At 36.8% G+C, this 16620-nt stretch overlaps 1 protein-coding gene across 1 annotated transcript; it reads right to left on the bottom strand.

Moving 5' to 3' along the window:
- Nucleotides 1-5433: 5433 nt before the first annotated feature.
- LOC108868722 (BTB/POZ domain-containing protein At1g03010-like) lies at nt 5434-6261 on the bottom strand. The gene is given in 2 exon segments (XM_048585894.1): nt 5434-6117; nt 6120-6261. Coding segments are annotated over 2 exon segments (570 nt in total). The 3' UTR covers nt 5434-5689.
- Between the last annotated feature and the right edge of the window lie 10359 nt (nt 6262-16620).

Genomic DNA, 16620 nt, shown 5'->3' with positions numbered 1-16620 from the left:
TGATTCCAATTGGAGGATCTTCGTGATGATTTTGTCAAAATTCCAGATTTTTCTATCAAACCGTTTGACCATGGCGAAGAAAAGAAGGCCCAACACGTAGCTTTCCCAAATTGACTTTTTGGATGTTTTGAGTATTTTGGAGGTCAAGATGGGTATATTTTAAGGAAGATTGGACGACTTAAGCTTTCAAAAGAGACTTTTGGGACCAAATCGGAGTTGATTTGGTCGGTCAAAAGTCTGATTTTCTGAGAAGTCAGAATTTCAGTTAAATAGGAAACTTTTTATCTCCTAGTTATCTTATTTTATTATATTTCCTAGTTTTTAGAAGACCTTTTCTAGGAAGGATTTTATTTTCTAGTGGTATAAATAAGGTTATTTAGCCATTAGGGTGAAAAACGCATCAATTTGGAGAATTTAGCTAGGCTTTGACGATTTGTATTTCAAGGTGTTTTCTATCATTTTTCTATTTCAATAAAATTCCTTTTGTTTAATGGTTATTCGTGACTAATTTTCGTTTTCTAGAGTGATGCCTTAAGCCTTAGCATGAATATGTAGTATTTATTTAATTGCTTATGATATTATACATGCATACTTTGAATTATTACTTTAATTTGAATTATTAATCATTGTGTTTAAACTGTCTTTGTGTCTTAATGATTTGTGACCATTATGATGTTTAGATAAGTAATCGATGTAATTCAGATGGAATACCACCGGAGAATTGAATATTGCTTCTTTTGTGATTGATAGTTGTAATTTCACCTATGGTGAATGCCACGTCTTAGAGGTTGCATGGTTTTTCAATAGATTTTTACAAAGTGTAATGAGTCATGCATGTTTGTATTTGATCTGAATGCCACAGACGGATTGCACGTTTGATAGACGTTATAACTTGAATGCCACAAGTAGAATATGCATTAGGAAAACCTAACTGTCAAAGTTGCATGTGTAATTCATAAGTAATTGGTAAAACTACATAGGATTGTTAAGGTGACGGTGGAACCCCAGTGTCCTTTTATCATTATTTTCCAAGATTGTTCCCTTTCAAATTGGTTTCTATAATTGTTTTAATTTAAAATTCGTTTTTAATATTCTAGGTTATAAAATCAACTTTTCGAAACTTTGTTTTGAATAGTTAATTAAGAATTAGTTTAAGTACAAACTATTCAATCAATCCTTATGGAGAACGACCTTACTTGAGCTGCTCTACTACGGTAACTTTGTACTCTTGCAAGTATTTTGAAGTGTTTTTATCCCTACTTTTTCAGGTGATAGAAATCATATCAAGCAATTAGGGGTGTTCACAGGTTTACACCCTAACATACCAGTCTCTTTTAACAAATCCAATAAATATTCCCGTTGAGATAAGAAAATACATTTGGAAGAGTGGGCAACCTCAACTCCAAGTAAGTACTTCAAATCTCCCAAGTTTTTCATCTCAAACTTTGATGCAAGATTCTCCCGCAATCTAATTATCTCATCTAAGTCATCCCCTGTAATAATCATGTCATCGACATAGATAAATAGTGTAGTTACTCTGTTTAATCTACGCTTCATAAATAATGTATGGTCTGAATGACTCTTATGATACCCATTTTTCTTCATTGCCTGAGTGAAACTGTCGAACCACGCACGAGGTGATTGCTTAAACCCATATAAAGACTTATGCAATCTACACACCCCAGTCTTCCTATTCGCATCATATCCGGGAGGAAAAAACATATATACTTCTTCTAGATTCCATCATGAAGGAAAGCATTCTTCACATCAAATTGTTTTAGTGCCAATCTATGTTTGCAGCTAAAGAGATTAAAATACATACCATATTCATCCTAGCTACTTGTGAAAAGGTTTCTTGGTAATCCACACTATACGTTTGAGTATAACCCTTCGTCACTAACCTTGCTTTGTACCTGTCACTTGATTTGCCAGCCCTGTATTTGATTATGAATATCCTAACTCCACCCCAACTAGTACCGATGCCTTTTGTGATAAAACCCCACACTTGACGGATTGTGTAGGTGGTAATTACTAAGTTGGGGACAATATCGGTGTTGTTGGAAGTGGCCTTTCACCCGTCTCTCTGATAATTCGACATGGTATTAGAGCTAGGGAGTGCACCCATATTGTACTGCCACGTGATGGGTGGGTCCCCTTGACCCCGCACAATGATGTTGGGTCCTTTGGCCCTGGCTCCAAATTGTTGCCGATATGTGGATCATTCACATGTTACCGACTAATTGAATCCCACGTGAGGAGGCATAATGAAAAATCCCACATTGGCAACATCATAGTCATGTTTTAATAACCCTAATTCTTTCCTAATAAAGAACTCCTACAATATCTCTAAGGATTCCTACAATATCTACTCTTAATGACCCGTTTTAACATAATTACCTCGGCAACACATGCTTGTATTAAATTTGGTTGTACATTTGTGGTACTCAGTGCTCTCAGTGTGACAATGTTGGACTCATGATGGCGTGGGATTGAGTCGATCAGGTGGCAATGATAACCTCATCAATTCTTTTTCTTTTTTGTTTGCTGGATAATCGGTTGGTGATGAACAACATTTTAATATTGGGGCAATGTGCAAACTTACGGCACAGTTACACTCTTGCTGTAGTATTTCATGTCAAAAACTCCTCATTACAGAATAAAAATTTACACATATTTTTATTTATTAATATGAAACGCTACGATAACAACATACTCGTGTAAAAAAAAATAATCGAGTAGGTTAACTTCTTTTTCTTTGTGAACAGTTGGCAGGTGGTCCAATCCATATGTTGCTTCAACAGTGTTACAGAGTAAGCTGGCAGGGCAAAGAGAAGATACTGGAGTGCCCTGCTCTGCTGGGTGCACTTATTGATTCCAGCCAAGTTCTTGCTTTAATTTGTTTTTCTTATTGGGCACAAACAATGTATCAAGTTATGGGTGACCAAGTGAAAGGAATAGTGAGATTCTTGCATACAACCGGTGAAATTCTTGCATACATTTAGAAATATATCGTCGATGAAAGTCAAAACTTTATCAAAATGCCACTTGTAGGTAAAATGGTAAAATGATAAAATGAAGGATTTTCCTTCACTGAAGTGAAAATTTTATATATAATGAAAGGTAACAGAAACTATTTATCAAAATTAAACCCAAACTTCATTAAGCTCGTAAGTCATAACATTTTCTTTTATTACAAGCGTTATTACTACTCTTATTCAATTACACTATATATAGATATACACACATACATACATATATATATATATATATAGGAATATATTAAAATATATATTTACTCAAAAAATTATAATTTTGCAGAATTCTGAAGCTGGACACTGTCACACTGCAGTCTACAGAGCTGCCTCATCAAATCAAATTTCATCATTTGGTAATAAGCTATTGCGTTGGGACTCATTCATTTTTTTTAATCTATTTTTCGAAATTTGTGAACCATGTAATTCAAAGAAATATATTTTAAATCAGATGGGAAAAAAAAAATTTGGAAAAATAAAATAAAGCAAGGACAGCATTGGCAAAAGGATGTCTGAGTCCTTCTGTGGTTACCCACGAGGGTGAAAAGGAGTTTGAATCAGTATTCATTAGTGCAGGTGATGAGTAGAAGTGTGTGGCAGTAATTATTTACAGTAAAAAAGAATTATAAACAAAATCTAAGCAAGCTTATTTTGGAATCGAGATCCTCTCCGGATCTCCAAGTTCCAAGCCAACGGATTAAAAAATTTTGGTCATTTAAGGAGGGAAGAAAGAGATATGGGCCCATGATTTGTGTGAGGTAGGACAGTGGGACAGATAAATAAGGTCGTAAAGCTTTACACGAATGATCTGATTTATGAGTCTGCCGGTTCCAAACACAATGATTTGAAGAGAATCTCAGTTCTTTATTTTAAACACATGCGAAAGCAAAGCATTGCAATGTAGTGATCCAACGTGTGGGTGGGTGGATCATAATGTAGCTCGGGTTAATAATCATTTTAATCCAAGTTAAAGTAAGAACGCACAGATGTTTAGGATAATATGTCAGAAAGAATTAAGTTACCTTCAGTGTTGGATTCTCTTCAATACAATGAAACAAATTTGAAAAGAAACCAACATAGAAGGTGATATGACCCATCATTATTTGCTACTTTTGCTTAAAGTGGTAAACCAGCTCAAGTTCTATAACCTGGGTTTTACTGTATTACTCTAATGTTAATTATGACATAGCTTGAAATATGTTCGAGTAAACTTTACAGTAAGGAAGGAGGGGAAGGAAAGCAAAAGGCGGAGGTAGCCGCGCGTGGGAACAAAGATTCTCTCCACTCTCTTTTTTTTTCTTCCTTTCGTTTCCTGCCGGCTCCTGTTTAAATGCTCAAGATTTTATTTTTGTAGAGAGAAAAAAAAAAGTAGAGAGAGAAACAAGAAAAACAATTTGTAAGAGGAGGAGAGAGGAGAGGAGAGGAGGGGAGGGAAGGGAGGAAAAAAAGGAGGGAAAATGATCCCCATCCCGTGCTTGGAGAGATTCAATGACTTACAACTTAGGCAGTGTTATTCACACTCTTTTTTATTGCTCGCACACCTTTGTTAATTTTGGAAATTGAGAGGGTGTGTAGAAAGTAAAAATTGGTGTGTAGATGGCACCACCCGACAACTTAATGTTGTGTCTTATCTTCTGACTTCGAGCATGGCCAACTCCCATAGTGTGACAAGGCCCGAGAACAAATTCATTGTTGTATGGCTGAACGATAATTACTAGTGGTTCCAGGCCACTGTAGCATGTGTATTGCCCAAGGCATAAAGGGGCAAGGGCGCATAATGACTTGACATCACCCTCACCTTCCTCCCGCTTACCACAATCTTCTATCTAGTAATTTCCGAGAATGCATCTTTCCAAAGAGTTGGGTCATTAGATAGTAGGATTGCTTATCTAAAAGCTCATAAGTCATAAGTACTTAATTGAAATTTGTATTGACAATCTATGTGTTTCATGGAAAACTCTTGAAAGTACTTTGAAGTTTTCCGCTAAACAAAGCACTTTTGGTTGTAAAAAACAATTAGTTTAAGACCAACTCCAACCCCTAGACTCAAACTCAAATATTTAGGTTCATTAAAAGACAAAATTTAATTTTAGGACCTAAAATGTATTAATTGTTATGAAATGGTTTTAATCCTAATTTTTTTTGGGTAAGGATATTTTTGTATCTTTGAATTACGTTATCTAAATTTACTTTTAGGGTAATGTTAGGAAGATTAAATTCGTAGACCAATCTTTGTAAACTAAATAACATGGAAGTTGATGATTGAATTATTACTTAAGTGTTGATTAACGTGCTTATTTTTTATTAGTAATACATTATTTAGTTTGCACATTTAGCCTATCTACATTACTCTTAATTTTTCAAAAGTTTTAATCTAAAGAAGATTTATATTCGGACAAAATTTCTAAAAACGAACGAATCACATCAATCAATCAAACTTCAATACATACACCAATCAAACTTCAATATACAAACTAGCCAACCAAACTTCAATACACACACCAACCAAACTTCAATATCCACCTATTAAAACTACCTAAACAATCACCAGACAACAATAAATTTTCATTTGAGAAATTGCAACACCAAGCCTCACGTAAAGCTTCATATTTTCTTCTTCCAATTTGGACCTCTTGCATTTTGTCCTGTAGACATCTTCAGATTTTGCTGATCATATATATCCTGTTTAACACCCTTGATAGAACGCGTTGTAAGAAGTTGAGGCTAAGAACTGTAAGCGCTTTTCCCCACCAGTCTGCGGGCGTTTCAGGTTCCATATTTGGAGCTCCTTTTGCAGTGAAGTTGTGGTCAAGTTTCAATAAGCCAGAGGTGAGCTGCTCTTTGCATGCAGTGTTTGCAATTGCGTTGATAAGCCTGATTACAAGGTTGGTTTCTTCTGCTGCAGGCAAGAGGGTTTCACAGCGATGAAGAACTGATATCGACTTTGATATGTTTGGAAGCACCGTCTCCTTCAGATAAGCTTCAGTTCTCGTTTCCATATTTTTCTCAGCATACTCTTCCGTCATTTCCAGGAAGTGCGCTACGCAACGAAGCATGGCAACATTTGACTCTGTAATTTCAACATGAACTTTGCAGCTAGCTCAAATCCCTCTGGTCCACCCGGAACAGAAGCAAGAATTATGCGCGAAACTTTTGCATCTTTTGCTTCAAGCAACAGTTTCCGAATCCTTCCACTCTTAGAAACTAGGGGGAGCTGCAACACAGTCATCGTCACATTACTAATTCGACAAGTCTTCGTTTAATCGTGACAGAAAGTTATTTTATCGCAAGCTAATGAATAACTATCTTGTAACCGCAACAAATTGAACAATAGACTAGTTCTGAACTGGTTTCACTCACCTTGTGAAGTGCAAGGCTTGATGCTCCTATTTCCACAGTAATATCGCTAGAACATCAGATATTGGCCTGCGTAATAGAATAAATTCATTGAAAAATGGAAACGAAGCAAGGCAAGAAAATCAGTATCTAGGTTACAATCAAGAACCAAATGCATACATTCTCATAGGTACCAACATATCAAAAACCCTGCCGGAACTTTTTCTTTTTGTTTCCGTGGAAGTACACAACACGCATGTTCTAGTTCAATTGAAACATATGGACAGCGTGATTCTCCCTAGATATTAATGGTTCGCTACAGGCGGATGGCTCAATAATTGCGAAATGAGTGGTGGATTGGAGTTTGCACACGAAGAGTAATGTTGGATTATGGTAAAGGATAAGAAAGCTGATTAGCTAAGCTTGTTGAGTGGACTAGGGCTGGTTTGGTATTGATATGCTTTGGAAAAAAAACTGTTTTTGTTGTGCTGTGAGAATAAACAGTTATGAAATAAAGCAGTAAAGTGTTTGGTAAACTTTTTTGTAAAAGTGTTTTTGAAAAAAAAAAAAAAAAAAAGCAGTATTATAGTGTTCGATAAACTTTTATGTAAAACAGATGTGAAAAAAAACTGGGTTTTGCAGCTTTGTGTTTTTGGCTTTTTTTCACCTAAAATAGTGAAAAAAAGCTGAAGCTGAATGTTTACCAAACATAAAAAAAGCTCACAGCTTTTTCTTATAGCCACTTTTTTTCAGAATCACCTCAGTACCAAACTAAAGCTAATCATATCACATAACGATGTAACAGTCACGCTAAATAAAGCGAGAAGGGTCTGTCACAAACAAGGAACAATTTGTAATTCCGTACATGTGTTCAGGGCCTACAGAGGGTAAATACACACAAATAATTGATCCTCAAAACATTAACTTGGGTTGGCAGTTGGCATTTCAAGAATGTTGACAGTAAAATATGGCTGCATCTGGAAAGCAATCAGCGAGGTGGTCCTCGTGCTATTGTTGTTTCGATTCCGTATTGTCGGGAAGAAGCTCACAGGATTTTTGTGTGACCATGAAATGTTACCATCTTCCTTAAATTCAGGGGAGCCTCAGAAGCTCATAGACTGTTTGAAAAACACAGGCTCTGTTTTGACACTCAAATCCCAAAAAGATGCAAAAAAATGAACACTTTTTTCGTGTCCTTTCGTGTTTCGGGTTATATTGCGTTACCCGTATCTGTGTAACATAGAGTTACTAGTAAGTAGAGACTACCATGTGACTCAAAGCTAAAGAAAATAAGGCTAAAAGTAAAAAACTAGCGAATTAAATGTAGGTAATCAATCAAAAGCAATAAGAGATGGGAGGAATGTAGAACTGGGTGTAACCAAGTTGGCTATTGCAATGTGTACCCAAGTTCAATTCCCTCTCACGCATTTTACTATTTTACATTAGATTAGATTATTGCTCGAATATAAAGAAAACAGAAGATGAGGGGGAACGTTACCATTCAGTGGCATGCCTTATGCTGGAACTCGGACGAAATGACCGCTTCCCGGAAATGCTAGGCTTCAGTTCACCAATGGTGACGGCCCCCATCTTTCCTCGAACACTTTATGATCAAAATCCTGCAGCTCCAATCCCACTACAAAATTTTCAAAAGCCTCAAACTTTCAACAATATAAGCACTTTTACTAAAAAGCTGTCTCAGATTTCTCAATTTTTCAAACACCTTATGCTCATAAATTCCCACTCAAAATCCTGCACCTCCAAATCCCACTACAAAAAGTTCAAAAGCCTCAAACTTTCAGCAACATAAGCACTTTCCACTAAAACCCCATCTCAGATTTCTCAGTTTCCTGTTGCACATTGCAACATTTGTCTGAGAAATGGTTTGAGGAAAGAGAGAAAAAGAAAAATGCTGCTAAAGTGAGGAGAAAGTCACATGAAACCGTGCAAGAACAAAGGAGGGGACTTTGAAACAATTTAATTACTTTAATGAGTGTCTATGATGAGGTTTTTAATCTAAAAGTCAAGGAATTGCAGCTGCAAAAGCACTTTTCGGTGAAAGGTAGTGAGAGGGAGTGAGTGAGTGAGTTGCTTTTACATGGTTAATGTTGGTGAGGGAATTTTGCAGGATTTCTGAGAGGGCTGCAGTGCTTTTGGGGGTTGTAATCATGGCTAGTGAAAGCCATTCGCTTAAAGCTTTTGCTTAAATTAAGTCGCTAATTATGTGTAAAGCTAATTAAAGTAGAAATTTAAAGGATGAGTGGGTACCTGATATAATTAGAACCACAATGCATCCACTTAAACTATATTCCTTAGTCTTCTAGAACCAAACATGCATTTCCATCATATATTCCATAAGAGATGTATACCCGTGTTACATACTTTCAGCCACTACGGTTTCGACATCTGGAGGCCTTGTACGGCTCAATGACGAGAAATTATTATGTGATACTGAAATATTGTACATCAAACCTACCAATTCAGGTATGAATTGCCGGGTATACCCAATGTGTAGCAAGGAGTGGCAGTTAGTGAAAATCTTAAGAGAAGATGAGGGGAAAGGTTGTGTGAACAGGCACTTGCACATAGATTAGTGAAGAAAGTTATGATTCCACCATAAATCAATTGGCAATATAAGAAGTAGCTCAATTACTTATAAGCACATGCAAGGTCCCCACTTTTCCGGATGCGGGATTTATACTCTCTCAACGCACCCCCTCCCGTGTGACAAATTTTCAAACCTAGGACGTAGAAACACAAATTAGGTGACTCAGAGCACGTGTGGCCCTTGGACTTTACACGAGGGACAACCTGCTCTGATTCCATAAAGAAATTTGATTCCACCATAAAATCAATTGGCAATATGAGGAGTAGCCCAGTTACTTATAAGCACATGCAATATCCTTTCTTTCCCGATATAGGATTCATACTCTCAACAATTAATCAATCATGAGAGACAAGAGAAACATTTTGTGAATATCAGTTTGCACATAGGTTAGTCAATCTAAGAAACAGAGGCAATACATCTAGTATAGCCTCTTAATCGGCTCTCACACAAGCTTCAAAATGCTAACAGTTTGCCCTAAACATATGCGAGTCACCTATTCATATTATAACACGGATAAACACCCAGATGATGTTTTCTACAATAGGGGTGTCCACAGGTTTACACCCTAGCATACCAGTTTCTTTTAACAAATCCAATAAATATTTTCCGTTGAGATGAGAAATACATTTGGACGAGCTAGCAACCTCAACTCCAAGGAAGTACTTCAAATCTCCCAAGTTTTTCATCTCAAACTCTAATGCAAGATTCTCCTGCAATCTAATTATCTCATCTAAGTCATCCCCTATAATAATCATGTCATCTATATAGATAATCAGTGCAATTACTCTATTTAATCTATGCTTCATAAATAATGTATAGTCTGAATGACTCTAATGATACCCATTTTTCTTCATTGTCTGAGTGAACCTATCGAACCATGCACAAGGTGATTGCTTAAGCCCATATAGAGACTTACGCAATATACACACCCCAGTCTTCCCATTCACATCATATCCGGGAGGAAAACCAATACATACTTCTTCTTCTTCTAGATTCCACCATGAAGGAAAGCATTCTTCACATCAAATTGTTTTAGTGGCCAATCCATATTTGCAGGTAAAGAGATTAAAACACGTACATTATTCATCCTAGCTACTGGTGAAAAGTTTTCTTGGTAATCCACACCATACGTTTAAGTATAACCCTTCGCCACCAACCTTGTTTTGTATCTGTCACTTGATCTGCCAGGCCTGTATTTGATTATGAATATCCTAACCTCACTCCAACTAATACCGAGACCTTTTATTATCGAACTCCACATTTGACGGATTGTGCAAGTGGTAATTATCAAGTTGTGAACAATATTGGTGTTGTTGGAAGTGGGCCTTTCACCCGTCTCTCTGATAATTCGACACAGTATCAGAGTCAGGGAGCAGACTCGTATTGTACTACCACGTGATGGGTGGGTCCCCTTGACCATGTGCAATGATGTTGGGTCCTTTGGTCCCACGTGTAGGATGAGTCTCCTTGGCTCCACATGGTTGCCAATGTGTGGATCTCTCACATGTGACCCACTAATTGGATCCCACGTGAGGAGGTGTGTTGAAAAATCCCACATCAGCAACATCATAATCTTGTTTTACAAGGAAGGCTATAACACAATATAATTCTTTCCTAATAAAGAACTCCTACAATATCTCTAAGGATTCCTATCTACTCTTAATGACTCGTTTTAACATAATTACCTTGGCTACACATGCTTGTATTAAATTTGGTTGTACATTTGTGGTACTCAGTGCTCTCAGTGTGACAATGTTGGACTCATGATGGCGTGGGATTGAGTCGATCAGGTGGCAATGATAACCTCATCAATTCTTTTTCTTTTTTGTTTGCTGGATGATCGATTGGTGATGAACAACATTTTAATATTGGGGCAATGTGCAAACTTACGGCACAGGTACACTCTTGCCTGTAGTATTTCGTGTCAAAAACTCCACGTTACAGGATAAAAACTTACACATATTTTTATTTTATTAATATAAAACTTACGATAACAGTATATTTGTGTAAAAAAAAATAATCGAGTAGGTTGACTTCTTTTTCTTTGTGAACTGGCAGGTGGTCCAATCCACATGTTGCTTCAACACTGTTACAGAGTAAGCTGGCAGGGCAAAGCGAAGAAATTGGAGTGCCCTGCTCTTCTGGGTGCACTTATTGATTCCAGCCAAGTTCTTGCTTTAATTTGTTTTTCTTATTGGGCACAGACAATGTATCAAATTATGAGTGACCAAGTGAAAGCAACAGTGAGATTCTTGCATACAACCGGTGAAATTCTTGCATGCATTTAGAAATATATCATCGATGAAAGTCAAAACTTTATCAAAATGCCACTTGTAGGTAAAATGATAAAATAGAGATAAAATGAAGATGGAGTGAAAATTTTATGGGTAATCTCAATTTAATACCCTCAAGTTTTGTGGTTTTCAACATTTGGTACATCAAGTTTTTTTCGTCTCAGAGTCATATGTAAATTTTGGGACAGTCTCATATATCTGTTAGTCAAACTGTTAAGTCTTCCGTTAACTGATAACGTGGCACCCATTAACTGATAACATGACACCCACATAGACAATGACTAGGCATCACGTGTCAATATAAGGACCACGTGAATATTAAAAAAATTAAAAAAAATTAAAAAATTAAAAAAAAAAAAATTTCTGGTCGTTCAACCCCTCACTCCTTCTCCTTCGCAACCCCCACCACACATCCATCACCACACCCTCCACCCCAGCGCTCTTCAGTGCCTGCAGACTTGAGTTCATCGCCTTCTTTCGATTCACCGAGTTGTGCATCGTTATGCTGTCCAACGGCATCATCACGTAAACCAGCACTTCCCGTCCCCTTATCGTGCATACCCCTCACCTAGTGCTCCAGCACCGACGATTCTACCTTCGTCGCGAACGCCTTGCCCCCCTTGGACAGATCCGGCCAGCTAGACTCGAGAACTAGCGATCTACACGGACTCAACGGCGGCGACAGCCCGTCAAACACTTCCGGCTTCTGAATTTTGCAAGTCAAACCCGCCACCGGAGACTTCCACATTGGCGGCACACTGACCGATTCTACGGATGATGAGCTAGCTTCAATTGTCCTAATCGGAGTCTCGGAGAGCGCGCTGATCTGGTGCGTCATGCTCAACGCCATTTTCTTTGTAGCCAAATAGAAATTAAGCCCAAAGGTGAGAAAAAAATAAAATTGAATTCAAAAGTTCAAATTTTTTGCAAGGAGTTTATGAATTTTTCGCCGCTGCCTTTTCCTTTTAGAGATTCAGATTCTCTTTCCAGTCAATGAGCTTTTCTGAATTTTGAAATTTCAGATCATTGTTTTTGGGATTTGAAAATTTTGTGTGGGAAAAAGAGATTCAGATTCTCTAGTTTGCAACGGAGCTTTCTGGGTTTCTTGATAGTAGTAAATGGGCTTCCCAACAATAAATCTTTGTGGATTGCAGAGGAGAGAATGGAGGGAGAATGAGGGGAATGGGTGGGTGTGCGGGTGTACGGAGGAGGGTGTGCAGAGGAGAGAAGGGAGGGAGAGGGTCAGGGGTTGAGGTAGGGTGCCCAAAAACTTTTTTTATTTTTTATTTTTTATTTTTTTAAATTGAGTGGGTCGGGAGTTGAGGGAGGGGGAGGGTTGGCTTTGCACATATGGGTGGAGGCCGAGAAACGAGGGAGAATGGAGGGAGGGTCAGGGTTGAGGAAGAACAACCTCTTTTTTTTTTTTTTTTTTTTTGGGAGTTTTAACGAAAAGTCTACAGTACTGTTCATTTTAACGAAAAATCACATTTTTACACTAAAAAGTCAATTCTGGTATTATTCACTTTATCCTTTATTTTGTCTTTATTATTAAAACTCAAAGTTTTCAAGCTCTTTTCATTAGTTTTTCATTTTTTTTTCTTTATTGTTTTTTGTAATTTTGTAAAATTTACACTTTAGGTATGACTCTAGGACGAAAAAAACTTGATGTACTAAATGTTGAAAAATTATAATTTTGCAGAATTCTGAAGCTGCACACTGTCACGCTGCAGTCTACAGAGCTGCCTCATCAAATCAAATTTCATCATTTGGTAATAAGCTATTGCGTTGGGACTCATTCATTTTTTTAATCTACTTTTCGAAATTTGTGAACCATGTAATTCAAAGAAATATATTTTAAATCAGATGGGAAAAAAAAATTTAAAAAAAAAATCAAAAAAGTAAGGACAGCATTGGCAAAAGGATGTCTGAGTCCTTCTGTGGTGGTGAGTAGAAGTGTGTGGGCGTAATTATTTACAGTAAAAAAGAATATAAACAAAATCTAAGTACGCTTATATTGGATTCGACTTCCTCTCCGGATCTTCAAGTTTCGAGCCAGCGGACTAAAAAATTTTGGCCGTTTAAGGAGGGAAGAAAGAGATGTGGGCCCGTGATTTGTGTGAGATAGGGTAGTGGGACAGACAAATAAGGTCGTAAAGTTTTATATGAGTGGTCCAATCTATAAGTCTACCGATTCCAAACACAGTGATTTGGAGAGAATCTCAATTCTTTATTTTAAACACATGCAAAAAGCAAATCATTGCAATGTAGTGATCCAACATGTGGGTGGGTGGATCATAATGCAGCTCGGGTTAATAATCATTTTAATCCAAGTTAAAGTAAGAATGCACAGGCATTTAGGATAATGTGTCAGAAAGAATTAAGTTACGGTCATTGTTCGATTCTCTTCAATACAATGAAACAAATTTGAAAAGAAACCAACATAGAAAGTGATATGACCCATCATTATTTGCTACTTTTGCTTAAAGTGGTAAACCAGTTCAAGTTCTTTAACCTGGGTTTTACAGTGTTACTCTAATGTTAATTATGACATAGCTTGAAATATGTTCGAGTAAACTTTACAGTAAGGAATAAGGGGAAGGAAAGCAAAAGACAGAGGTAGCCGCGCATGGGAACAAAGATTCTCTCCACTCTCTTTTTTTTCTTCCCTTCGTTTCCTGCCACTCCTATTTAAATGCTCAAGATTTCATCTTTGTAGAGAGAAACAAAAAAAAAAAGTAGAGAGAGAAACAAGAAAAACAATTTGTGAGAGGAAGGGAGGGAAGGGAGGAAAAAAGGGAGGGAAAATGATCCCCATCCCGTGCTTGGAGAGATTTGATGACTTACAACTTAGGTAGTGTTATTCACACTCTTTTTTATCGCTCGTATACCCTTGTTACTTTTGAAAATTGAGAGGGTATGTAGAAAGTAAAAATTGGTGTGTAGATAGCACCACCCGACAACTTAATGTTGTGTCTTCTCTTCTCTTCTCTTCTGACTTCGAGCATGGCCAACTCCCATAGCGTGACAAGGCCCGAGACAAATTCATTGTTGTATGGCTAAACGATAATTACTAGCGGTTCCGGCCACTGTAGCATGTGTATTGCCCAAGGCATAAAGGGGCAAGGGTGCATAATGACTTGACATCACCCTCACCTTCCTCCCGCTTACCACAATCTTCTATCTAGTAATTTCCGACAATGCATCGTTCCAAAGAGTTGGGTCATTCGGTAGTAGGATTGCTTATCTAAAAGCTCATAACTCATAAGTACTTAACTGAAATTTTTATTGACAATCTATGTGTTTCGTGGAAAGCACTTGAAAGTACTTTGGAGTTTTCCACTAAACAAAGCACTTTTGGTTGTAAAAAAAAAACAATTAGTTTAAGACCAATTTCAACCCTTAGACTCAAACTCAAATATTTAGGTTCATTAAAAGAAAATTTTAATTTCAGGGCCTAAAATGTATTAATTGTTATGAAATGGTTTTAAATTTACTTTTGGGTAAGGATATTTTTGTATCTTTGAATTACGTTATCTAAATTTACTTATAAACTAAATTCATAGACCAATCTTTGTAAACTAAACGACATGAAAGTTGATGATTGGATTATTACTTAAGTGTTGATTAACGTGCTTATTTTTTATTGGTAATACATTATTTAGTTTGCATATTTAATCTACCTACATTACTCTTAATTTTACAAAAGTTTTAATCTAAAGAAGATTTGTATTCCAACAAAATTTCTGAAAACGAACAAATCACATCAACCAACCAAACTTCAATATCCACCAGTTAAAACTACCTAAACAATCACCAGACAACAATAAATTTTCATTTGAGAAATTGCAACACCAAGCCTCACGTAAAGCTTCATTTTTTTTTCTTCCAATTTGGACCTCTTGCATTTTGTCCTATAGACATCTTCAAAAAAAAGGGGAGAAGGAAGGACATGAAAATTGTATGAGGAAGAAATTGATTTTGACTCGATGAGTGAACAAATGAATGAATATTTATAGAGTTTGGAATAATTATTAAAGTGGATTAGTTTTAAAAACTTTATTTTCTATTTTAATCGTTTGATTTAAATTTTGACCGTTGAATTTCTTTTTACCTTTGGATTTGACAAATAAATATGTACTATTAGATCAATTTTAAAAGATTGCACAAAACAAAGGAGTTAGACGTGGACCATAGATAACCAATGGTCCAAAAATCAAAAGACCCGAATGTAAACCCAAGGCTACCATTGGACAGTTGGGTCCCTATCACACGGGGCCCAACTGTCAGTCAGACAGTCACTCAATTTTATATTCAACAACATAAAAAAAAAAATAGAACCCACTCAAGATTTGGGATCAGCCAAATTTGAACCCAAATTTTTGTTTTGATTTGTGTCCAAACCCAAATATTATAAGTTTGGAATCCAAATTTTTTGGGTTTAGGACTTAGCTTTGGGTCACATGTTTTTCGATTGGGGTGTGCTATCCACACATCCCTTGTTACTTCTCACACACCCTTTGTAAATTTCTGTCCGTTGATCTTCTTCAATTCATTCGATCCGACGGCCGAAAATTAAAAGGATGTGTGGATATCACATCCCTTTCGATTTACACTCAAATATTTGTGTTTGGCTCCAAATTGAGTTGGTCGAACTCATCAAGTTCCGAAGAAAAACCCAAGGTAGCCCTTAATCTTTCGCCATTCATCGAAAATTCGAGTCCAAACGATTGATCATATGTGCAAAAGTGCCTTCTACACCTATCATCTCACAAAAGGGAGCAATGCACACACCTTCCAGGTTGCAGTAAGAACTTAGGTCAACCAACGGCACTAAAAATTGAAATTTTGGAAAAAGCAAAACTACGTGACAAAATTCTCACCTCATCAAACCAAATTATGAAATAAGATCCACTACACATCTCTGTGTTCAGAGCCCGTAAACTGAGAGATTTGGACCATTCAAGAGAGAGAATAAGATGCAAGCCGTTCAAGTTATTAGGTTTTTGTGAAGTGGGTCATTAAAATATAGGGATTATAAATTAAAATTGAATGGTTCGAATCTCTTAATCCACAAACATCGGACACAAAGATCACGAATGGATCTCAATCCCCAAATTATAGTTGTTGGTTGGTTCTTGCTACTTTTGTGTTCCCATGCCACGTGGGATTTGGTTATAGTTAATTGAGTTAATCTCAGTTTACTACCCTGAAATTTCTTGATTTTCAACCTTTAATACATGAAGTTTATTTTAGTCCAAGTCTGGTACCTAAAATCATAATTCTGGAACACTTTTATACATCCGTTAAGTTTTCCGTTAGAACCTCTATTAACTGATGAAGTGGCACCTAC

Source organism: the organism of the source record quoted next, unplaced genomic scaffold, assembly GCF_019419815.1.
Source record: "Pyrus x bretschneideri cultivar Hongxiangsu unplaced genomic scaffold, Pyrus_bretschneideri_v1 Contig23, whole genome shotgun sequence".
In the NCBI taxonomy this organism is placed as follows: domain Eukaryota; kingdom Viridiplantae; phylum Streptophyta; class Magnoliopsida; order Rosales; family Rosaceae; genus Pyrus; species Pyrus x bretschneideri.
This window is presented reverse-complemented; position numbering and strand designations above follow the sequence as displayed.